Below are 25,713 nucleotides of genomic sequence, written 5' to 3'. Positions count from 1 at the left end.
AGCCAAAGAAAGGCACCCAAAACCATGGCTGCAGATGTCGTATTGCCTGACCTGAGGTACAGAAGACCTGAGCTGCCCTCAGATGTGCGATGGGAGTCAAGTGGAAGAGATGGATTCGACCGATTGATATGACCAACGGAGCTCAGACTAGGGATTTAGATAGAGCCAAACTCAAGTTTCCAGAAAGGAAGAATGTTATACAAATGGAAGGTATTTTAAAAATGACATGGGTTGTTTCCCAAGGCAGTGGACTTCTCATCATTTGAGACATTCCTGAGGAGCTGTGAATATAGAGGGGATTTCATTATAAATTTCATTATAAATGTTGGGTGAGCCTAGAAGACCTTTAAGCACTCTTCTCTCAATGCACGAGCGCTGACCGGAAGGATTTTGGAAATACTGAACCACTGCTGGGTATCAAAAGGCTGGAGGGCATGGAGTAAGCATAGAAAAGTTGTTTTGGGAGCAAAGATGGGAGATAAGACGCATTGAAGACTGATTACTAGAACTGCTCCTCATTAACTAGATTCACTAGACACTAGACGTCTGGGAGGAAGCTCGGAACGTGATTGATTTCAGCAACACGAGAGTCACCAGCTACTTTGGGCCAGACAGGATACATTTCTTTGCCATGTCTGTTCCTGTAGCAATGTAAGCACCACAGGCTGGCTTAGGCTACTCGTCTACAGGAACTTCTCCTTCTAGATTGGACTTTCTATTAATAGGAGAAAGCCCAAGCATTTGCCATTGAGCGCAACAACCAATAGTGCTTTGGTTGGGGGAGGAAAGGAGGGCCGTCAGAAACCTCCCTGAACAAAGCATCCCAACATTATCAGTTTACAAAACGACAAAGAGAATCACTTTCACGGGCTCTCGGACAACTCCTTAAAGATTTAGTTGGAGAAAATATTTGCAAATGAAGCAACTGACAAAGGATTAATTTCCAAAATTTATAAGCAACTCATGCAGCTCAATAACAAAAAAACAAACAACCCAATCCAAAAATGGGCAGAAGAACTAAATAGACATTTCTCCAAAGAAGATATACAGATTGCTAACAAACACATGAAAGAATGCTCAACCTCATTAATCATTAGAGAAATGCAAATCAAAACTACAATGAGATATCATCTCACACCGGTCAGATTGGCCATCATCAAAAACTCTAGAAACAATAAATGCTGGAGAGGGTGTGGAGAAAAGGGAACCCTCTTGCACTGCTGGTGGGAATGTAAATTGATACAGCCGCTATGGAGAACAGTATGGAGGTTCCTTAAAAAACTACAAATAGAACTACCATACGACCCAGCAATCCCACTACTGGGCATATACCCTGAGAAAACTATAATTCAGAAAGACTCATGTACCAAAATGTTCATTGCAGCTCTATTTACAATAGCCAGGACATGGAAGCAACCTAAGTGTCCATCAACAGATGAATGGATAAAGAAGATGTGGCACATATATACAATGGAATATTACTCAGCCATAAAAAGAAATGAAACTGAGTTATTTATAATGAGGTGGATGGACCTGGAGTCTGTCATACAGAGTGAAGTAAGTCAGAAGGAGAAAAACAAATACCGTATGCTAACACATATATATGGACTCTAAGGGAAAAAAATGTCATGAAGAGGTTAGTGGTAGGACGGGAATAAAACACAGACTCACTCGAGCATGGACTTGAGGATATGGGGAGGGGGAGGGGTGGGCTGTGACGAAGTGGGGGAGTGGCAGGGACATATATACACTATCAAATGTAAATTAGATAGCTGGTGGGAAGCTGCTGCATAGCACAGGGAGATCACCTCTGTGCTGTGTGACCGCCTGGGGGGGTGGGATAGGGAGGGTGGGAGAGAGGGTGATGCAAGAGGGAGGAGATGTGGGAGCATGTGTGTATGTATAACTGATTTAGTTTGTTGTAGAGGGAAAACTAACACACTATTGTAAAACAATTATACTCCAATAAAGATGTTAAAAAAAATAAAATAAAAGTAAAAAAAAAAAAAAAAAAAAAAAAAAAAGATTTAGTTGGAACCGAGGCCCAATACTAGATATTGCCTTTCACATCTTAACTATTTTATGTATTGCCTCAACTCAGAAAGTAATCCCAACTCCCCCAAAAGGGACCATGATTGATTCAAGGCTCATTTGTCACTTACCACTTAGCCAACGTACAAGCCTTATTTTAGGGTAAAACTGTGAGGTGAAGTGGATCTGCTGTGTAGTTGTTACGGCCTGAATTGTACCCCCGCCCCCATAAAATTTGTATGCTGTGGTCCTAACTCCTAGTAGCTCAGACTGTAACTGTATTTTGAGATATGGTCTTTAAAGAGGTAATTCAGTTAAAATGAGGTCATTAGGGTAGGCCCTAATCCAATATGACTGTCGTCTTTATAAGAAGAGGAAATTTGGGTACAAACATGTACAGAGGGAAGATGATGTGAAGTCATGGGGAGAAGATGGCCATCTACCAGCCAAGGAGAGAGGCCTGAAACAGAGCCTCCCTTTGAGGCCTCAGAAGGAACTAACCCTGCCAACAGCTTGATCTTGGACTTCCAACCTCCAGAACCGTGAGAAAATAAATTTCTGTTGTTTAAGACACTCAGTCTGTAGTACTTTGCTATGGCAGCCTGAGCAAATGAATACAATAGTGCACCTTAAAGAAAAATGGGCACCATGTACCAGATGTCACTCCACTGATGACCCTGGCTGTCCTTCTCGCACCGTAGGGCTCAGCTGTTCATTTAAAGGAGAAAAGCATCCTGCCGTCAGTTTAGGAATACATGGAAACATACCAGAAAGACACAGTATCTTCATGAAAGAGTTTGGGTCACATACATACACAATTGGATCTGCTCTATCTGGAAGGAAACTTCTCCCCAGTCTTTAACTTGCATTTGAGGAACAATACTTATGACAGTCCAACCAAAGAAAACAAGAAACCCGGACACTAGCCAGTTAATTTGTTCAGTGGAACCAAGAGAGTTGACCCCCCAAGGGAGTGTTTGGAAGTGGATACCACTGAGGGCAGAAAACCACCTATTTCTTCAGTGATTAAGTATACTGGCTCCAGAGCCAAAATGTCTTTCATCAGGTTTTGGATCATCTACCACTTGCTACATTGTGTCGTGCCTCAGTTTCTGCATCTGTAAAATGGGAATGTTGAACATCATCATTAGTTAATGGATTCAATTTGAGGGTTGCCTGAGTGAAGACATGGCAGGCACTTAGCACAGAACTTGACACAGAGCATGCCCTCAATAAAGGTTAACTATTATTATAACTATTTTTATCATAACTATTATTATCATAACTATTATGATAATCATAACTATTATCATAACTATTATTATCATTCTTTATACTTTGCTTAGAACTCACTTATGTGTTTGTAGCTGTTACAATGGTGAAAGGAGACAGGAAACAGAGAATGGTGTGGGGTTCTCCTACTATTACTTTGACTACTAGACTACTACTACTGCTACTACTGTTGCTACTAAGACGACTAGCCATCATGGGTTGAGCTCTTACAAATGTTGCTGTGCTAAAACTTTTACCTACATTTTGTGATTTACTCATCACAATGACACTTACAGGTAATTTCTGTTATCATCACCCACTGGTATACAGATGGGAAAGAGAGTGGATAACTAATGTGGAGAAGACAGTTAGTGGGAAGAGAACACTGCTTTGCCCAGAGAGGTCTTCTTAACTGGAAGTCAGTGCAGCATGGCCCCCGTCTCACCCCCTCCCACTTGCAGGAGGCAGCCGGATCGTGCTCATTTCCCACTGCAGAGCGCCAAGCCACAGTGCCCCCCTACGTTGCAAAAAAGAAAAGCAGCATGGCGGCCATTTATGAAATGCACAGCTGGTGTGAATTATCAGTAGAAAATTTCCCCATGAGCCCCCTGCCAGGACAATGTGCTAAGGAGAGCCTCAATAATCAACTAAGGCTGGGTGAGTTTTTGTCTTGTCCCAATATGTGAAGACTCCATTTAGGAATACCCACATTTTTATAACAACCGAGGAGCTCCAGTGAGTTAAATTTTTCATAGCTATGCTTCTTGAATCTCAGCTCATACCTCCAAAGTCCGTAGCTAGATATTAAGCATACCTGACTTCAAAAAAAAAAAATAAATAAAAGATCATTGTTTTGAGGGTTTGCAGAGCAAGGAATGCCGCTTGCCATCAATTAATCTCAGGAAGTGAACTAAATGCCCAGCTACAGCAGACACACAAAAAGCTTGCCTCGAAGACAACAGCCTAAAGCAAAACCACAAATCTCTTTTTCTAGCAAACCTGCTGTGAGGAAGCTGGCATTATATTTTAAAGAGCTCAGTTCCGCTTGGAGGAAAATTCGAATTTTTTTGTGTGGCAGTGGGTTTGATGCTGGACTTCAGAAGTTTACATAAAAGTACAAGTAACCAAACCAAACCAAACCGACAAACAAAAGGTATGAAAGAGGAAAGTTACCAAATGGTTTTAAAATTGCATCCTTTCCCTTGCTTGATTTTCAGGACCTCATTTCTCGTCACATGATAAGGCCTTTCCTATCATTACAAGTGTCCCATCTAGATTGAGGCCAACTCTGCAGAAGTCTCCCCGGGAAACGGGAGGCTTTATAAAATTGGGCAATTTCTCATGCCTCTGCAGGCCTTTCACCCCAGTGGCAAAGACTGATTTTACTGAGTATCTGTTAGGTCAGGCACCATAGTAAGGGTACCAGAACACTTCTGAAGCCTCCCGGTTTGCTTCAAATATTCCTCCTGTGCTGTCCTCCTCCATAACCTCAGAGACAGACGTGGCTTTCCCCTCCTGGGAGCTCTTAACAGAAGTAACATGCTCTTTCAGAGACAGTAATTTGCACAACTGTCTTATCCATTAGTTGGTGATCTTCTTCAGGGCAGGGAACTCCCATTTTACTCTTCCACACATTTCCAGAACCCAGCAGAGGACCCGGTAGACAACCAACTACCAAGAGAAGCTGATGAATGATCTCTGATCTCTGAACATCTCAAATCATTCAACAGAAACTCCCCAGACCCTCTAAGCAGACCAGAAAAAGTGTCCAGGGAGAGCCCCTTCGCCTTTGACATCTTGTAACAATTTGTTTGAGGAACAATCAAGGCTCTTGCGCTGTTTTTCCACTTTGCAGGGGCAGTACTTGAAATTAGGGCATCGTGATCGGAAGGAAGGGAGACTCTGTAGTATGTCTCTAACCAGTCAGGCTGCCTGGAATGTGCCTGAAGCCAGCTGCTGTAACTGATCAGCAGACAGGACTCATGTCTGATGTCCGATGCGGTCAACACAGTTGTTCTTAACAACTGTTTAGCGCTCCAGGGCCAGGGCTGAACATGTCTGTGAGAAGGTTCCCCGTCACGTGAAGCTCCTCCCATTGCTCTGATTGCTGGAAGCGGTGGTTCTCGAAGCATGACCCCACACCAGCTGTCTCAGCATCACCTGGGAGCTTGAGAGAAATGCAGTTCTCCAGCCCAGCCCAGACCTGCTGAATCAAGCTCTGTTTCAACAAGGTGCTCCAGATGATGCGATGGCATGCTAAAATTTGAGGCTCACTGCTGTAAAGCTTTGCCCAAAGGGAGAGGCTTTGTGGTTTGAGGCAATCCTACCAAAGTTAGCAACTATTTGCAACATACGGACTGGAAGGCTATGGTTCTTTTCAACGAGGCCGGGATCAGAGTGAAGCCATCGAGGGGCCTCGGTGCAAAACTGAAGGAGGCACCTCACACGCCCCACTGTAGTCCTGGCCCTGCTATTCAAATGGAGAATGCAGCTCTGGTGACAAAAGTGCACCCAGGTCACCTGCTCTTGACTCTCGCTCTGCGACTCTCTGGAACTTGAGGGGTTGTGTCAACACTTGATAGACATTCCTAACCTGGAAGCCACGCAAATGACTCTTGCTGACGTCTACCTCCAAGAGCTAGTCAGCAAATAAACAAGCATAGGAAAGCAAATGAAATATTCTTTCTTAGCAAGCGCAATGCTTATAATTCAGTTTTCCACCCACCTTGCTTCCCATTGCTTCTTCCACTCCACAGAAGACAACGTCGCAGGTAGTAACTAAGTCCTTCAGTGCAACGTTCAGGAGCAGCCGGTCACATGCATGGGTCTCTGGCTGCACCAGCCACAGGCGACTGGAGGGGGTCTCAGGTGGTCTCCTCAAAACGGCCCATACTTAGGTTTTCAGCACCGTAAATGGTTCTGACTCAACGGATCTGCTTCTTTCTTGGGTGCATTTTATTTCTGGGTGAATTCTATTTCCTGCTAGGTCGCAAGGATCCTGACTTTGGGATTCTGCCCTAACTCATCCTTCAAAGCTGCCTCCACTGTCCTATGTAATGTTCGTCTCTCCTGAGACACGGCTGCCCCCTACCCCCCACCCCCATCTCCCCGGGATGGCCAACCTTGGAGCCACCTTGAGAAAACCTTCAGGCCACTCTGGCCAAACTTTCTGTATCTCTCTACTTGCATTTTTTTTTCTTTTTTTCCTGCCCAAGAAGTAAACAATCAAGAACTGCTGCCCCCTAGTATGTCATCTCTCGCTAGACAGCCACCATCCTCAGAGCAAGAAGGAAATTACTGCCTTTCTATCTGGGAGACAAACCGGGAGAGCTGACATGTTCTTCAGTCCTGGAGGAGAGTGGACAACATGCTTCTGAAATGAGGGGACAGGATAATGACCCTCTGCTGTGTATGCAATGTGTCCAGGGACCTGTGTCGAATCCACCAAGCCTTGGGATGATGAGATCCACCATGTCTTTCTTCTGCAGTCCCGTGAGGGCCTGTCATTTGCTGTGCGTTTGTGCATTAAGAGGTGAATTTACTTAGCTAAGCTGTCCTGGCCTTCCTTCTTCATTCTGCCCAGCGAAAGAGATTGGGAAAGTGGCATTCTGTCCCCAACTCTGAGTGGGCTCAGGCCACTTTGCCATTTTCTATTACTACAACCTTTCAAGCTGGCAGTCCTAACAAAAAGATCCCGTGAGAGGTATGCGTCAAAAGGGAGAGGCTGGGACTTAACAAGCAGATGAGTTTATTTCATTCAATGATCAGTTAGGGCCCAAGAGGATAATCTGTTTTACTCCAATCATATTTGCACTCTGATTCAGAAAACAAATATCTAATGTTTTCTGGGTCTTATGACATGAAGCTCCTTTCACAGCATTCAATATCTGTTTTTAGTGCTGTCAGTTATCCTCGCTGGGGGCTATCTCTTTGTGTAAAGCGTCCACCCGACACATCCTGGGTAAATCCTCATAGCCCGTGGTATCTTACACCAGGTCCCCTCTAGCACCTGAGGGAGGAGGCGTTACTGTCATTATGTCAGGAATGCTGTGTGTCCTTCTGGGGAAGACTGTTTAGCCCACGTCTGGTCCACTGTTCTAAAGCAGACCCTGAACGGTTTGGTACCCAGAGGTACCAGGGGTCTCCAGAAGGCCGTGATGGAGGGTTCTAAACCGTCCTTAAACTTTCATCAGTGATCCTCCCAAAACACAAGTTAGGGCACTGCCTCCTCAAAAACCAGCAAGGTTTTGGCCTATGACAGGAAAGGCCTTCATGACTGGGGGCCAGAATATGCCCATATTTCCAACTTCAGTTATGCAACTCTAAGAATGCCTTTCTCCAGCCACATCAAGCCACTTGCAATGCCCTGAGCACTTTCCCGTTCCCCTCATCGGGCAGAAGAAAGCAGCAGTAAATAATATGGGTTTGGAAACCAAACCATCTGGGTTCAAATCTTCCCAATTAGGTAAGACTTACTAGATTTACTACTCTTTACATCGCTGGGACTCAATTTCCTTATCTGAAAAATGGACGAGAGAGCAATCCCTGCTCCTGGAGCTGTAGTTAGGATTCCATGAATGAACAGGCCTAATGCTCTTGGAACAATGCCTGGCACCTAGTAAACAATGGACAAGGGTGGCTAGTGCTATTAGTCGAGAATTCTCCTCATCCTTCACAAGCCAGGCTCAGCCTCCCAGACCAGAGGTAATGAGGGCACCCTCTGGTCCCACAGCCCATGCTGGTAGGTCTCTACTCTGTCCTTCTTCCGTTTTGCTGTATATGCTTGTCTGTCTCCCACATCAAACTGTGAGCATTTTGAAGACATGTAACCCATGTAATTTGAAGAGTGTAATCCATCTTACTTTACACCCCTCGAAGACCTTCCACAACACCTTGAGTACGGTAGGCTCCCTCTAAACATTTCCCAGATAAGAATTAATCTGAGGAAAGAAATAGAAGCAGGCAGCTAAAACGCATAACCTTTCGGGTTGCATTTGAGGACACAGTGTGGGAGCCTGGGCATCTCCCCCATTACCATCTACCCACTGAAGACATATTCTCAGCAGCCAAAAAGCATCTGTGAAGGTAACTCCTCGAAGGTGGTTGTGAGAAGAACCAAACGTGATAGTAACTGGGGCCAGGATTTAGGAATCCAAGAATCTCCTTCAACTGGAGTCAAAAATGGTGTCCAACGAACTTTCTTTTTCCTAGAGAGCTTTTCTAGACAGATTTCACTAGAGAGTCAATGGGGTCTGGGAGGCCGCCAAATTAAGAACCCTTGACCTAGTTATTCAGAGACAAAGTTCCTGCCCTCTAGAGCCTCACAACTGAAGGAAGACAGAACTTTCCTGACAGGGCACAAACCCACTCACTGAGTAGGGAGAACGGGGCAATAGGTGCTTGGCGATTTTAGAGGAAAACTAGGAGAGGCTCCTTAAATAATTCCCTGTTAAGAGACCCACAGGGAGATGAATACAGGGCCCCGGTTAACTCCTCAGCCTGCTCCTTTGTAGGATCTGAAGCCAAAGGTCTCTATCATGACACACAAACCCCGGGCTTGGAGCGCAGACGCGCGCCGTCTGGCTCAGCCTGGCCGTGAGGGTTGTTTCCTGTGTCAGGGCAACTACAAAACATACGGCCTCGGGATCCAGACACACAAAGAGAGGCAGTTCATCTAATGATTGCGCAGACAGTTACGTGACACTGAAAAACCAGGGTAGACCCTGCTACCAGAACAAAGGGGAGACAAAGACCATTAGTGCAGAGTCCCTGTAGCATTTCCTGCTGGCAGATGGCTTGCGAGGACCCCCTCACGCAGGAGCCTGTTTTATTTGCAGAGGCCACAGTGGTAAATTAAAGCCCAGCCCAGCCCATTCTGGGCTCTCCAGTTTCTCTTGGAACTGTTCCTATCACTGCCCGTAGGCCACTAAAACCTGCTCGCGTTCAGAATGAGCGATTCTGCTCAAGCAGCACGCCTCGAACTCATGTCGAAACACCCACTTCAAATGAGCCGTGAGCCTCCTTTATGGATGTTTCAGGTCACAGGGAATAGGACCTGGGAGTCCTATCTTTTGCAGAGTAGAAAGGGAGTGCTTGAAGATGTTGCAGGGGAGGACCTAGAGAAACCTCAAGGCGGTACAGGAACCCCTCTGTTTTCTGTCAATTAGCAAGAGGGAGCTAGAAAAAAATAAGCCCCGGCAACCTCACGGCCAGGGCCAGGGATTCAAACCAAGCCAAACCAAATCGCCCGTGGGCTCTTCGTTCCTACACGGGAAATGAAGGGCAACAAACACCCTGTCTTGGGTCCCACACCAGACAGAGTCTGTAGAGTACCTGGAATACAGAAAGTCAAGGTGAAGGAGGAGTGTCGGAGATTTTCTGACTTGTCATGGGACAGCCCGTTCCACCTGAGCAGCAATTGAGGTCGTCCTGGGCTGGTGGAGTAAAGTGCCCTGGTGACAGTAGCTATGGCCATAGCAGCAGCCCAAAGGCACCAACACCAGAAACCCGAGTTCTGTAGCTTGGCAAGTTTCAGGTCACCGCCTGACCCACGTTTAGCAATTCTGATGTACCGCGGAGCAGACAGCTCCAGCCTGGGATGACTGCCTTCCTCGGCCCCTCTCCGACAGGCAATGAAAGCAAGACCCACTTTGAAAATTCTCCCCCATCATGCAAACTGACACAGGCATGCTTTTCAAAAGCCCACAGCCAATCTGTTGATCATTACTTATTTACAAAGGCCTTCGGGCAGAAAGTCCTGTAAAAACCATACTTGTTACAGTACATACTAGCTTTTTCTGCTTGTGGAAAAAAAAGTCCCCCCAAGGCTACCTCAAACCATCACTTTCTATTGCACATAAAATGTAGCGTGTAACACTAAAGTATTTAATATATAGAGTATAATATATATACAGGAAAGGCATTTGTGTAGAAGTATGTTACCCTGGATTCGGTAATTTGATGTTTTGCTGAAGGCTACGACTTAAAGAAGCTTCCACCTCGTACAGAAGACCTGTCATCTTGGTACCCAAGAGCCAGCAGAAGAAAGAAGTACCCTTAAGCAGCAAAACTTTGACACAGCTTTGAAGCATATGAAAACAGTATAACTCCTCAGAATTATTATTACTCAAGATCAGAGAAATGAGCCATACTTTACATAGCAAACAGGGACAGGGAATGTGGCTCCAAAGGTTTCAGATTTTCCAGACTTCTCTTTATTTATTTATTTGCTTCTCTAAATTTAGGCAAAAGAAAGCGCCTGGGCTTTACTTTCAATGGATAAAACTATGAGCATGAGATGAGGCGATTACCTAAAGGTGAGTAAATGCAGAGAGGATGTGACCAGGGCAAGTGGCATCATAAAAGGGAGAGGCTTGGCAGTTGGCACATTTTATTCCTCCTCATAAACTGTAAACAAGCATGTAAATCAGCGACACCCGAGCAAGACTGAGTGAAGGGAAGGCAGAGAACTGTCAAGGAAACATTGAACAGGAAGAGAGGATGGTGACGGAAAAGGACATGGGGCTGGCCGAGTCTTCTCCTGGGACATGCGTCCTCAACCACATGAAGACGGACTGCCCTCTCTCCATCCTAGAAAGGTGGTCATGGGCAGGAAGATGCAAATGCTTGGAGAAGGGGAGGAGGGGGAGGAAATCGCTGTGATTTTTTTTTTTTTTTTTATCAATAATCAAAGGGAAGAGAGCAGCCAATGGCAATGAAAAGAAGAAATTATCGTCAAGATGGCAGGTGTTTCCATGGTAGGAACCATTTAGGGAAAGCAGTGCAAATCTGAAATCACTCCTGTTTCATTGAGGTGCTGGAGAGCTAGGATGATGGGGGAAAGCAGCACTGGGATTGGCAGATGAATCGAAGACAGAAAAAGGAAGATGAAAGATGTAGAGTCCAAGAAGAGGATCCAACAGAATTCTACTGAAAATTGACTTCACTTGCCATTTCCTGGAGGAAGCTGCAGTCAAGATAGAAAGAAGAGAAGGAAGGAAGGAAGGAAGGGAGGGAGGGAGGGAGGGAGGAGAGAAAGAGAAAGAGAGAGAAAAAGAGTGCACACAAGCTCTATTTCATAATTAATATTGCTTTTAGCCTGAGCAGAACTGGATTACTTTTGAACTTTGCTTTGGCAAGTCCACAGATTATTAGACTTTTTTATCAGTCAAAATCAATTAACAGAAATTTGATTTCAATCGACAGGATAAAGAGAAGGTAATCTTCAGGTTCATTTTTGATTGTGATGATACATCTCACATATGGCCTTAAGTACAGAAAACAGTCCTCGGAGGGACTCCAGCAGAAAGAGACTTGCTGGAGGCAAACTAACCACACGGGTTCCTCTGATTGGTTGCCGCTGTCATTAGTGCCACTGCTGTTTAGGAACTACACATAGACAGGACTTGGTGACAGCTCAGACTTTAAAGCCTATGTATTTTTCAAACAGCTTTTCAAACTGTTTTTCATGACAGAATTTTTTCAGCTCTATCATTAACTGCTGACAAGCTGACAGAATAAATACTTCAGCCTTTAAGAAGCCATCTAACGATCTCGTCCCCTCCTCTGCCGCGAGCCTGCTGGGGAGGGGAGCCTCTAGGTCTGGCAGGGTGGGGAGGGGGCAAGGACAGGAGATGGAGCGAGAGGGGGACCCACCGGTGGACCCACCGCGTGGCCCGGGCCCCTATCCTTACCTCATCAGCTTAGGCGAGGAGCTGGGTGAGTTCCGCATGCCTCCGTTGCGCTGCTTTTTTTTTGGTGACAGTGTTGACGGCTGCTCATCTTCAACTGGAAATACAGGCAGCTCATGAGATTATGAACAGCTTGAGGGCAGACTGTGCAATACAGGCAAGGTATCAAAGGACACACACTCACGGCTCAGTCACTCACTAGGAATTCATGGCCATCTCTTAGGACCCAATGACAAAGACCAATGCGTTAGTCAAAGAGGTCAGCTTAGAAAAGGTGAGAGCATCACCTCTTGACACTCCAGCATTTGAACATGCAACTTAAACAGACTAAAACAGCGTGAAAACACCCTGCCATTAGAGAGAAAAGAAATTATAATCTATCTGTACACCAATACATTTATGTGTATACACACACACGTGTGTGTGTATGTATATATATACATGTATATGTATATATACATGTATATATATAGGAACACTCCATCATTCTGCTTAGAATTTCTTTTTGGTTACTTTCTCTTGCTGGGTAACCAAATAGGTTTTCTTGTAACCAAAATCAGAAATAAAGTTGTATTTGAAGCAGCAGCATAAGAGCTGCCAGCTGGCTGCTTCTGCAAATGGACCAATGTAACCAGGTCCTAATTCCTACATGCCAGAGGAAAGAGCCTTGGAAGGAGGCAGGGATTTGAGGCCTTAACCGCCAATGTTTCAGTCCATCAGGACTGGGAACACTGGTATGTTCTGGTTCAAGAATCCCAGCCCAACTCAGCTCTCATCCCTCCACCTCCCAAGAGGGAGGGCCTGTGTGCATGGGATCCTTTCTTAAACCATTAAGATGGGAGGAAGGGGCTGCAAGGTTGCAGAAGCAGGCCAGAGAAGAGCGCCCAAATGAAGGAGGTTGCCACTGAATGCTATCTCTGAGGAGGGGCAGGGAAGGAGGGCAGCAGAGGGAACTGGAAACCACAGGCTGTTTTCCAAATGTCTAAACCACAGAGATCACTAAGCGATCCAAAGTTCTGCTCACAAACAACACAGCACAGTCTACTGCTTTTGCCCAAAGACACCCACTAATAAGCTTTGGAGATGTATTAGCCTGTATCATGTTTCTTTTTAAGAGAGCTGCTAGATAATTAGCAGATTGCCTACCCAGCCTGTCACCCAAGGGCACCAGCAGCAAAATCCTAGTCTTCCTCTCCCCACGCCCCACAATACAGGCTAAAGCTGTAATGTCAAGAAGGAAAAATAGGATCCTCGGATTCTTATTGTTGACTGCAACACAGACTGGGAGGAAGCACCCCTGAAACTCGAAATAACACGCAGTTACCTTAAAGCTAAGAAGAGAAATATTAGCAGCGACAACATCAAAAGAAGCTTGATATATGTTAAAGGTGTACAAGGCTTAGGTGGGGGGAGGAAATGCCATCTCAGCTACTTGATATTATCCAGGAAGACCCATATCAGAACATGCATGATACGGTACTTCCCTGAAAACCCTAAATACACTTAGTGTGTTATGATACATGGTCCCAAAGAGATAATAATAATCCAACTACCCTCCAAATCTGTTTCAGGTATCACTCTTGGTACACTCCTTCATTCTGTCAGTCTGGGGTTGTCTAACTTCTGGCTGACACAGGGAGAGGGAACAAGAATGTGGTTGGAGATGAGAGCATGACCAGAAGAAATGAAGGCAAAAAAGCACCTACAAATGCCCACAGCCCTTACTCACTACCACCTGCTCCCCACGTCCTGTCCCCCCAGAGGGCCAGGCTCAGGCTGCAACCGTATCAGTCACTTAGGGCTCCAGGCAGGAACTATGTGGCTCGGAGAATATCGGAGAATATCGCATCTTATCAGAAACGAGTATCCACAGCAAATCACACAGAGACTAAATAGCACTTAAAAGATTAAAGGAAATAAATACAAGCCACATAGATGGTATTGAAAAAAATCACTTAGAGGTGATATGCATCTCTCAGCAAGCAAACAGGCACTCTGAGCTTGACCTGCATTCATCTTCCTTTCATAGGACAGGGGGCCAGGCATCCCAGGCAATAATGGGGTAGAAAGGCAGTGAGATTGAGAGAGAGAGAGAGAGAGAGAGAGAGAGAGAGAGAGAATGTGTGTGTGTGTGTGTGTGTGTGTGTGTGTGTGTGTGTGTGTGTGTGTGTAAGTGTACTTTTGCACTTTCCCCACCTTAGGATGGGGTAGAAGTATTGCATTGACTACCCCCATCATACAAGGTCATCTTTTAATATGGACCACTTGCGATGGTTGCACTGTGTTCACGATGACCAAGATTAGTTGAGTAGCATGATGTACTCAAAAACATGTGTGCGTGTGAATTGATCTACTAGGAGGTGGAAATTCTTTTCTTCTCTATCACACAAGCCTTCTTGTGTGACATCCAAAAAGGTCTTTTAGCTAACCTAGTCTATGTGGCGAGTTTTATTCAAGGCCACCAGATGTTGCCATGGTTTTGTCTAATTATACAATGAGTCTACAGTCATTAAGAAGTCACACGCACTGGCATTTCTGCTAGATTCTTTTTCTTCACTTTCCTTTTCCCACTTGCACCGGGCCAACGATACATAACCCTCTCTGGTTAAGTGCCCATTAACCTTGCACCTTGTCACTGTCTGTTTACCTGCAGTCATCTTCAGATGGGAGACTTGAAAGTTAACACCTGTTCACCAGCTCCAGGGAAACACCTTGTTCTGGTGCTTAAAGTCAAGTCTCCTTCTATGCAAGGAAACGATTTATTTTCATCACAACTCAGAAAGATCATCCATCATAATCATACTGCATTAAACTGGGATTTGTTCTCTTAAATGAAACGCATGTTCAAAGGTTTCCTCCTGTACTCATGGCCTGGAAATGCAGATCTTTTCCCTGAAGAGACGGGGGTGGGGGGGGAATGTCTCCAGCTTAAATATACGAACGTTGTGTAATGGAGACCATCACATACGGCTTAGTTCCCGCAGGAGGAGCAGTGATAACTGCTGTCTCCTAAGTAGGATATAAACCATATTTAATTATTATCCTTTTATGTGGATTCTATCAATTTCTGCAATTTTAAAGAAAGCAGATCGAGGAAAACTTTTAGTTAAGTTATAAAATATAATTTTCATTTCATGGCTTCTGTGACTACATGAGAGGAATAAAAATGGAATTAAAAGGGAGACTTAAATTCACTTTCATGAAAGACAAGTATTGAAGGAATGGGCTGCAACCTCACGCCAACGCACGTTTCCAGGTTCGTAGTTAGCCTGGTTTCTGGCTAATTACACTAAACCCCTGTCTACAGCATGTCCACTAGAGTCGCCCTGCTGTGGTAGCCGTAGGAAGATTAGATCTTTTAAAGGAACCTGACTTACCAGCTTCTTTAAAACACAAACAAGTTCAGGAATCCAATGTGGAATTTTTATAGGAGCTGAACTCCATCCAATCTCAGAATACTAATAAAATTCAAGGGCTTGTTTTTGCACATCCCTAAGTATAACACTTAATGTGCTGTTGTAACTTCCCAGTGCTCGCTTGTCTAATAGGCACCGAAACTAACAGCTTTACAGTTTGGGAAGACTCAGTGCTAGAAAAATGTCAGGCAAGTCTAATGAGCTTTCAGATCCCTTGGTTTGCACTGGAATTTAATTTAAAGTTACAATGATGTTTTAACATGTTTGCTTATACTTGACTAAAGAGGATTCATTATTTCAATGACATAACCTCCAGACAATGTTCTGGGAATTGATTTAAGATGTGGTGGTAATTCCAACAGCCTTAATGCAGAGTTGAACATCTGTAACAACATTTTACTCAACTTTTCATCAGCATTCTGTTTTTAAGCAAAAGCAAGGCAACATCTTCTAGAAACACTGGCCAGAACTCTGGGCTCACTTCAAGATGATCATATACTTTACTGGATTTTTTTAAAAACAGAAATCCCTCTCGTTATTGGCCTAGCTAGCTTGCAAACACTGTGTCAAGGTTCACCAATGCCTCTTTGTGGGTACTTCCAGTAAAATGGGGCCACAATTCCAACTTTCCTAAGTAGTCCAGTGCTAACCCATGATGGACCCAATGCTCAGCTCCAGCCTGGGGGCACATTCCTTTTTCCCTGTTTCCTCAACAGGGTTTAGGGGGATGATGCCCTTTGAGACTTAAAGATGCGTTTGTCGGCTGCAGTTAAAAAATAGTTCAAAGCAAATAAACTAACTCGGAAACGTAATAGAAGGCAAACAACCCACAAACATGAGTCAACTGGCTATCTCCATTACGTTATTAATCACCACATCTGGAGAAACCCACATCTGTACACACTTAGCAGATCATTAGTAACGTCCTATTCACACTGGAATCACTCAGAGTAAGAGGCATGCAAAGTGGCTTGAACGCAAATGCATCTAGCTAACAGGGCTTCTGACTGAAGTCTTGTACAAGCTGCTAGTTTGGGGTTAGGGTAGTTTTAATGATTATTTATTGTTTTCTATGGGTTTTCTCTTTGGTATTTTGCTGCGCAACAAGCTTAAATGCATGCTGAAATCCACAGTAGTACATCTTTCTTCTCCCACTGAGCTCAGCATGTTAAAGTAGAACATGGAGAGGTGCAGTTATTAAAACTTCGGATGGATTCCAAAACTCCTTCACCTGGCTCGGTCACAAGCCGAGAATTGTGAGTTGTGCTCTTGAACTCAAATGGGTCTTTGGGATAGCGTGATCTAGCTCCAACCTTCACTGCCAAACAATAACAAGAAGAGGAAACCGAAATTAATCCTTGATGAAATTTTTCATTAGAAAAGTTCCAAACCAGTTTTAACGTTGACTAGAACTATAGTCTTAAATTAAAATGGAAGTTTCCTCCCTCACAGCTGAATTGCAGGGTTTTTCTTTTCTTTTCCCCCGATGACTTCTTGAAATTCTTTTTGCTGTGTTATGTCATCGACATCAGATGGGATAATATGTCACAGGCAATCTTGTGTGTGTTATCATCTCCTCCAACATACAGAGTGCCCTTCTCCCCTCCCCTATGAAATACACAGACACAGAAAACTCAGTTTTGCAGGAAGACCAGACCCATTACTTTCCTGAAACCTGCTAAAAATGCATCCTACTGAATAATTATTACAGTCCAACTCATCAACCCTCCATGTGAAACTCTCGCTTTCATCTCAAACCGCTGGCTTGGTGAGCCCCCTTGGCTGTGATATTGCCACCTAACTTGCATTATACGCCAGGGGTTTGCCACTCCTAGGAAAGGGAGACGTGTAGCATCTCCTTGTATCATGAGTGACATCAGTGAAAATCGGGTGTGTGTTTTCAGCCTTGTAGGATGTGAATGTTGTTTTACTGAAAATGGCAATTTATGAAATCGTTGGACTAGAGATTGAACAGTGTGCTTTCTTGTTTCCTGTGGGTTTATTAAACTTCTCATCCCCCCAAGAAAAATCATGCAAGTCACAGTAGTACAGTCATTTTGCAATAAAGTATTTCACAATGGACAAAACTTCCAAGCTGAGCCAACCTCTCTCTAGTACAACTGCTTAAGACTTTCACCAGGAAATCTGGGCTAGTTAACTCTGAGGTCTTACAATGTGGCCAGGAAAGAGCAATCCCTGGGTTGAAGCATAGAATGGCACCCTTTTTACAGAGGGATGTTCCCTGTCTTACAATCATAGACTATCAGAATCCTGGCTGTCTGTCACTCAAACCAGACCGGTGAGAGGGTATGAATATTTCCATAAGCAATGAAGGCAAAACAACAGTAACAAGAATAACAGATGCCAGATAAATAACCCATACTGTGAGGTCGGTCCTATAACTGCTGTAAAGGAGCACCTGACTATTGTTTCAGCATGAGTCTCCCAGTGGGGAACGCCATGGGACCATCAGTGAGGTCGTGCAGCGAAGATAAGGGTAAGACAGGCATCGCAGCCAAGTTCTACGCCTACAGGGTCAGTGGGCAGCTTGAGGTCGGAACACAGGGAAGTTAAGGTGGGTATATCCTCTGAGTTAGAGTTTCAGGTCTGGCAACCTTGGGACAACATATATCACCAAGAAGTTTGGTGAAGACTTTGAGGTATTATTGATAAAATCAATCCCCCAAAAAAGCTTACTCGTTTCAAAAGATCACGGTGGATATTAATACACAGATAATTAAAAAAATGAAGGATGCTCCCTATCAAAAGAAATGCCAACAATAATACTAATAATATCACCAACACAATATATATAACTCTCTATCATTGAACCATCACTTTACCATATACATTATCAGGCAGGGTAATTTCACAACTTCTAGCTGAGAAACAGCAAATGCATTTATTGGGGAAACCTAGAGGATGTAGGCAGGAAACAACAATGACCTGTTATTATGTAAAATGAGGGTGGAAAGAATCTCCAAGCTGCCAGAGCCCAGGCACAGGGAGTAGCACCCCAAGGTAGGCTGAGGGGGCAGGGAAGGGGAGGCTTGTTGGAGGTTTTTCCTTTCTGGTTTTTGTGGAGCTAACAGGAGAATGGGGAGGGAGACTTTAAGGAACAATAGGTTATGCAGAAGTTAATCACAGGGTATATTTCTGGCTCTATTCACTGCCTAGGAAATCTGAATTGTGTAAGTTTGAGTTCATCAACACAGAGTAATGAGAGAATTCAGCTCCTACATGGGAGGGAGAAGAAATACTCTACAAATATATTAACGGAATCCACATGACCTGGATTGCAATGTTCTCTACAGAAATACTGTGGCCTAACAGATCTTCGAGAATCAAATTTGGTGGATTAGATGTACCTGCTGTACTCACACACCCCATCCCAAACCATAGCCTCATGTTCTATATGTATCCTGGTTAGAGTCCAACATTCATCAACATCCCCTATCTGGAATCTTAGCTAAAATATCTTTACTAAAAACTTGAGCTGTCATTATAACCTGCCCAATGCTCTTGCCCTGCTCAGCATTTGGTAGAAAAGTCCCTTTGAAGATCTGGTTGCCTTTGGTTCTTTTCTTTCTTCTTTTCTTAGAATAGACTGTCTCCATCGCCTCAAGGGCAAAGAGTCTCAAGCAAAGATCACTCGCTGTTAGCTTCTCAGAGATGAGACACAGGAAAGAACAAAGGAAATCTAAAAGCGAATACACAATGGAAATGAGAAATGTAAGAATTTCTTTGAATTATCGCTATGGAGTTTGGAGATGGGGAAGGTAGTAGAAGAAAACTTTTACTTTGAATCAAACAGAAAAAAATTGTACAAGAGTTCAACCCAAACAGCCTCTTCTCAACTTTCCTTTCCTTCTCTCCTTCTGTCCTACTCCCAACACCAACAAGATGGTAAAGACTTTGAGGCCAAAAAGCGTACCTGACTCCTCCTCGTAGCCCTGACACATGCAGTACATGTGTGTGGGGCTGAGTTGCAGAATAGGCATGAAATCTGCCAAGTTCCTGGCACCAACAGCTGCCTTCCTTCTTTTTATATTTGTCAAGTTCCGGGATCAGCAAACTATACTCTGGAACATATCTCTGTAAAGCTTATGAGCTAAAAATAGTTTCTACATTTTTAAATGGTGAGGGGGAAAAAAAAAATCTAAGATGAATAATATTTCGTAACACATTGAAATGATATGAAATTCAAATTGCAGTGGCTCTAAAGAAAGTTTCTCATAACACGGCCACAGGGATTTGTTTACCTGGCATCTATGGCTGCTTCCACTCTACAACGCAGAGTCGAATAACTGCAATTGCGACTGTGAAGCCCACAAAGTGTAACATATTTACTAGCTGGTCCTCGATAGCCAAGGCTTTTGCTGATACATGTATCAGCAAAGCTTGGCTATCTCACGTATCTTCTCACATTGTCCTAGCTTTCCAGTTTTCAAAAAGGACAACGCTCTCCCCACTCTGCCGAGACAGCGAGATAATAAAAGCAACACACACGGAACTCACTTCAAGTGCACAGCTGTGGGGAATCCGGGAGGGATGGAGGTGGTTCCGAGACTGGAACGTCCTTCCCACCCAACCTGCAGAACCCCTTGTACTGGGGGAGACCAGTCAGGTGAGTTTCCCGTTTTCCAACGCAAGCTAAGTTAGATTCATCCACTGTGCACTTCGATAATGAAGGCAAACCACATCCACCACGAGCAATTCCTTGGAGCTGTCAGTGTGTGCTCCAAGTCCACCCAGCAAGAGCCCATCCAAGACAAAAGATTAAACATTAGACTAGATCTGTTGAAAATATACAGTGTCAACCTTTCCCCGGTTAGCTCAGAGCGATATATAGATGATTATTTCAACCGTCAGCTGCCGCGTAGATTTAAAGCCCTGTACAATAACTCCTGGATTCATCTGCCCCTTGTCAAACTTGCACAGCTTTACTTGGAGGATACATGGTGTGGCAGTTTCACTGTGAATCCAGAATGATCCAGACGGCTGCTGTCTTTTTGTTAACAGGAAGCCAAACTGATGAGTTTGTAATGCATTTCTTATCAAAGGTAGTTTCAGACAAGAAAATGTGCCCCATCAGTTTGGCTAGAATTTCACATAGACTAGATTATGGGCTTAATCAGAACATCTCTGAGATTTTCTTCAGGAAATAGATAATTCTGCATCCATCCATGGAAATCACTTAACGCCAATGAATGATGTATTTATGAATTTATAATTATCCTTGATTTTTTTTCCCCCTCCTGCAGTATACTTAATAAAAATCATCAGCTAGAGACTACAAAGCAATGGTTCTTAATAGATACAAGCATATTAATATATTTTTTAAAGTTAATGCTTATCTTTTTGAGCTGTGTGTCTAAAATGATCATTGTGAATAAAGGGATTGTAATTTTCAACTCACATGTTTAACAAAGATAAAATGGACTGAAATGGAATTTATGGAGCCTGTAAAGGAACTCTCTAATATACTTTATTATCAAATAGATTTGGATTTACTGTAGGACAAATTGGGTCCCTCTGAAATGTATCAAGAGAAAATGCCTGTAAGGTACTGAACCCTGTTCCTGGCGCACATCAAGTGCTCACATAGATGGCAGAGGTGCCATTTGTTATTCTAACCCCTGCTGACTTGTGCAATTCCGTACTTAAATGTCAGCATTAAAATCGCTATTTATCCTGTCTTTATCTTAAATTCTGACATTATATTCATCATGGATATTTTTTGCATTTTGATTTTTTTAAAAACTACTGCATTGAACTATTATTTTTCTTGATGACTGAGGTTTTTGGTGCCCCTTAAATTTGGTGCCCAAAGCAAGTGCCTCCTTCTTCCCCCTCTGGTCCCAGCCCTGCCCTGTCCATCTCTCAAGGGTATTCTAGATGCTGGTTCTGCCACCCTGCCTGTCATTACAGAGAAGTTACCTTAGTTTGTCTCTGCATGTGTGTCTATATGCTCCCTTGTTCCAAACTGGACAAGGCAAATATCAAACATGAATTATTCTTTTGATCACTTCATGCTGTTTGCATGAAATTTTTCAGGAAAATCCTTGCAAGAAAGGCTTCCTGGTGGATTTACAAATTGTCAGACACCCGAAGGAGTGGAGAAAAGATCATGCTGCCTCAGGAATCTGAGATTTGCCACCAGCCCAGGGTGAGAAACAGAAGAGAGAGAAAGGGTCAGGTCTCTCCCAGACTTAATTTCACAGCTCACATCAAATCCTCCTGCTGAACACAGTACTGATTTACATTTCCACTTTGGGGTAAAAGCTTTTATTTGCTTATATGTGTTGACTGAATTGTTACCTTCCTTCTCTTTTTGTTTTTCCTCTCCCTAAACAGCTTCAAATAAACATGACTGGCAGAAAATGTCAATCATATTTTCATTTCCATTTTCACTTTGCTGTTTACCTTTTTAGAATTAATGCTTGCCCCAATAATTCTATTTGAAGATCAGCCTAGAATCTAATTGTGTGTATGTGAAATTGTTTTCTAAACCATAAGACACTATACAGATAAGGACCATTATTATTATTAATATCATTATTATTATCAGCTCATCCATAAACACCCTATCTGCCATTGAGCCAGTTTTGTCAAGAGCCCCCTAGCATTCTAATATGTATTCCAGATGGTTGCACTGATACTTTCTCTGAAACTCAGATAAAGGTAAAATGCATGGGTTTTTAGTGCAACCCAGGTGCACTGCATGGCCTGATGAAGAATGTCCTGTCACAACACTTTAGAAATACTGTATGCTTTTAACCTTGGGAGGTAAGGACCAGTCTGGATTATGATTTTACACTAAACACAGCATTTAGTATATTTCTTAAGGGCACAGTCACCTTCTAAAGATGTTCTCAAACTATAAAATCATTACCTGTATTCTACGATAATTTATCTTCGGACATAGTCTCTGCAACATTTTAAAATGCTAGTGCACGGTGGGCCCTTGCTGGCCAACACAGTTAGAGAACATGGTATGGAATGCAGAAGCAGGGCTGGACAAGGTTTCGGGGTGAGCAGACCTCACCCTCTTTGGGGTCAAGGCTCTACTAATATGCAGACCCAGAAGCATCCAGGTCTGCTGACTTCTAATCCAGATCATTTGCTGTCAGAATTCTGCCCATGAGGATAGCATGAGGATATGGGCTTCTAGAGTCAGGGCAACCGCCCAAGTCCTAGCTCCAACCCTCATTAGAGCTCTGATCTCAGACAAGTTACTCAACACCCTAATGTCACAAGATCCCTGCTGGACAGATAAGGACACCAAGATTTGGAGATGCTGTGGGGTAAATGAGATAACCAGCGGCCACATGCTGACAGTCTGAGGACAAATACTGTCTTGGTGTGCTCTGCTTGACACCACCCTGCCACTGTTCCATCGGATCCTATATGCAGGACAATCTTTGAGTCTGAAGATTATCCATAAAAAGTCTGGGTTTCTCACTTCCGTCTTAAAATCTTGCAGAAGACTAGACTCGCATTCCAGGAAGGGAACTGTCTCAGGGAACATGAGCTCACCAGCTGCTCAAATATCCCCAGGCTGCCTCCCGGACCCCCCAGTCATATGGCAGGTACCCCATGGTAGCATCTCTGGCTCTGACTCCAATGGCACTCATGTTTGCTACCCCTGAGATAAGGATTGTAAGGCTGGAAGATCCCTCTACATACGTCAACTCATATTGAGCTGCAGTGAGGGTAGTGGTTAAGCACCCAGGCCTTGAAACCTGTGGGCTCTTAGGTCTGAACCTGGGTATGTGGTAAATTGCCTAAGTTCATTTTTCTCACCTATAAGATGGGAATAATCAGAGTACTTTCTCCAGAGGGTTGTTGTGAGGGATAGAGTGAAAAAAAGTGAAAAAAAAGAGAATAGATTGAAAAGTGCTTAGAAGAGTTCTTGGCATGCTCTTGATAAATGTTACCCATCATTATCTTGGCTTTGAGAAACCAAAGCAATTAGAGCTCTCTGTCATTGGATCCTTCTCCACAGTGCCAATCTGCTTTCTTTTTTTTTTGACTTTGTTCTACTCAAATGGGTTCACAATCTCTCCTCTGCCCCAAGCAACTGACCCGGTATCCAGGCGCTAGAATGGGATGAGATTCACCACCCCCATCCCCGTTCTCTGCACCCTGTTCGATGGTCACCTTTGTCCCATATTGCATATGGTCCCAAGGAACTGCTCGGGTCAAAATAATTAGGCTATGCCATAGTGTCATAAAAACAAGAAAAGCCAGAAAACGTTTAAATGGGCCTCAACTGAAGAAGGCTGGGACCGTTCAGAGCAATAACAAAGTCAGATGGAAATGTGGAGAAACGCCACTGTTTCCTCTAAATTACAGGAAATTCATGCTGCCTGCTTGTGAGGGGCTTTTCCCCTTCAGTTTCTGGTGGGAGGTCATGGGGTGGGGGCACGTACTTGGGAGGTGATGGGAGGGGCAGGGGATGATGGGGTAGAGGTGTAGCAACTCCTCTATTCCTTCCCACCAGATCTTCCTTTTTCCTCCCTACTCTATCCACCCACCAAGAGACAGGTTAGCCTGCTTCCTCCAGGAAGCCTTCCCAGATGACCGTAACAAGGTGGAATCCCTCCTTTCTTTAAAGTGCCTTGGCACTTCTCATCTCACACCCCTCTGACATCTCATTTTTTTTGCATTATAGTTTGTTTTCCATTTCCACATGTCCTCCCCAACTAGACTTGTAAGTTCCTTTACGTGGTCTCCCCACCTCTGAATCTCTCAATAGTGCTGAGCCCTTAGTAAAGTTCCTAAGAAATAGTTCCTAGCTGCCAGAGGTGGCACTGCAGAGGGAAAAAGCACAGCCTAGTAGGGAGGAGCTCTAGGGTCTAGTCCCGGCTTAGATCAAATGCGTGGCCTTGGCAAGCCTCTTCCCCTTCTGCAGGACTGGCATTAATTAAGCATAGGAGTTTTTCAGCTCTGCTCTGTAATGGTTCTGGGCTTAATGCTCTCTTCTGTTACTTGACAGATTTCATAGGAACCAGCCATGGACTGAAGGCCTCATAACCCTACAGCCACAAATAAATACCCAGAACTTCCTACCACACTCAACTCCAAAGCACTACCGAATAGGAAAAGCAGGATTCCTGTTCCAAGGAAAGTGTGGTCCAGCTCAGTGGTTCTCAACTCTGCCTTTCTATGAAATGGACTGGAGAACTCTACAGAACGCCAGACCAATTCAACACAAATCCCGAGGGGCTAGGCGCTGGGCATTGCTTTTTCTTTTTTTTTTTTTTTTCAAAAATCTTTTTAAAGATGCACAATAAAAGAGAACCACAAGTCTATCTGGAGAAATAAGACAACTGCATTAAAGATGCATGCATATCTATATAAAATTCACAAGTTATATGAAATAACAGTATGAAAAGTGTTGCATGATAATGTCAGGTGAGGGCTAAATGAAATGTTGTAGATAATACGTGCTAGTAGGCCTGGATGGTTAGGGAAAATAAGACTGGAAACAAGAGTTGGATCGAGAGAGATGTCAGCCTTATTCACCTGCACATCCCCAGAACCAAACACAGGGCCTGGCGTGCTGGGGCCCTTAAGCCATGACGCTGAATAAACTAGGGGGGGCAGCAAAGGGTGGGAAGGGCATGCTAGGTGGAGGGGGCTGCTGGAGCAAAGGCAAGGAGGTGGGGAGGCACTAAGCTCAGGAACTATAAGAAAAGCAGTTTGGCTGGAGCAGGAAGGTTTATTTGAGGGCATAGTTGGGGGATATAGGGTGCAGATACTATAAAGCTTTAAATTCCAGATGGCAGAATTTGGATAATTCTTGGTAATAATCTGAATCCTCTGAAAGTTATTTTTCCTTCGATTTCAATACTCAGATTCAGAGAGGATAGTGGGTGGTTTGCATCTTGGAAAAGTCTATCAGAAATCCCCCTAACTCGGCCCACTTCCTTTCCAGCCACTTCAAAGTTATAAGGGTCCAAGATAAGATGCACACATATGTGCATGGTACTAATAAGGAGGAGGATGCTGGCAAGGGTCCAGTTCCATTGGAGGTCTCGATTTTATTCTAGAGGGTATATTTGACAGGAAAATAAAGTTATTTAATGCCTGGGAAAGGGGTCTGTGAAACTCACAAGGCTGCTTCTTCATAGCCCAGCCAGGTAAATCCAACCTTTACACTGGGATGGTTATTTCTTGTCTTCAGCTACTCACGTTCACCCCACTCCCTATAAAGAGAACTGGAAGGGAAGCCGTCAGCATTTGGCTTTAACAAGAAAACTGATGGCAGTCAATACTTCAAAAAACATTTTCAACAA

At 43.9% G+C, this 25,713-nt stretch overlaps 1 protein-coding gene across 39 annotated transcripts in view; it reads right to left on the bottom strand.

Annotated features, from left to right (window-relative positions):
• Positions 1-25,713, bottom strand: part of KCNMA1 (potassium calcium-activated channel subfamily M alpha 1) — a 773,456-nt gene that overhangs the window by 98,887 nt on the left and 648,856 nt on the right. For 32 of the 39 annotated variants that reach the window (XR_010838921.1, XM_067025277.1, XM_067025278.1 and 29 more), the window contains one exon: positions 11,997-12,090. Coding sequence is in view for 38 of the 39 variants with exons in the window: in XM_067025277.1 (XP_066881378.1) it covers positions 11,997-12,090 (94 nt within the window). In the remaining variant the exon portion in view is untranslated. Of the gene's footprint in view, positions 1-11,996; positions 12,091-14,645; positions 14,733-16,640; positions 16,728-25,713 lie in introns of those variants that run through there. The other 7 variants (XM_067025283.1, XM_067025287.1, XM_067025296.1 and 4 more) reach the window with 2 other exon arrangements.

Source organism: Kogia breviceps, chromosome 2 (assembly GCF_026419965.1).
Source record: "Kogia breviceps isolate mKogBre1 chromosome 2, mKogBre1 haplotype 1, whole genome shotgun sequence".
NCBI classification, from domain to species: Eukaryota; Metazoa; Chordata; class Mammalia; order Artiodactyla; family Physeteridae; genus Kogia; species Kogia breviceps.
The sequence above is the reverse complement of the archived record's forward strand: the minus strand, read 5'-3'. Positions and strand labels throughout refer to the sequence as shown.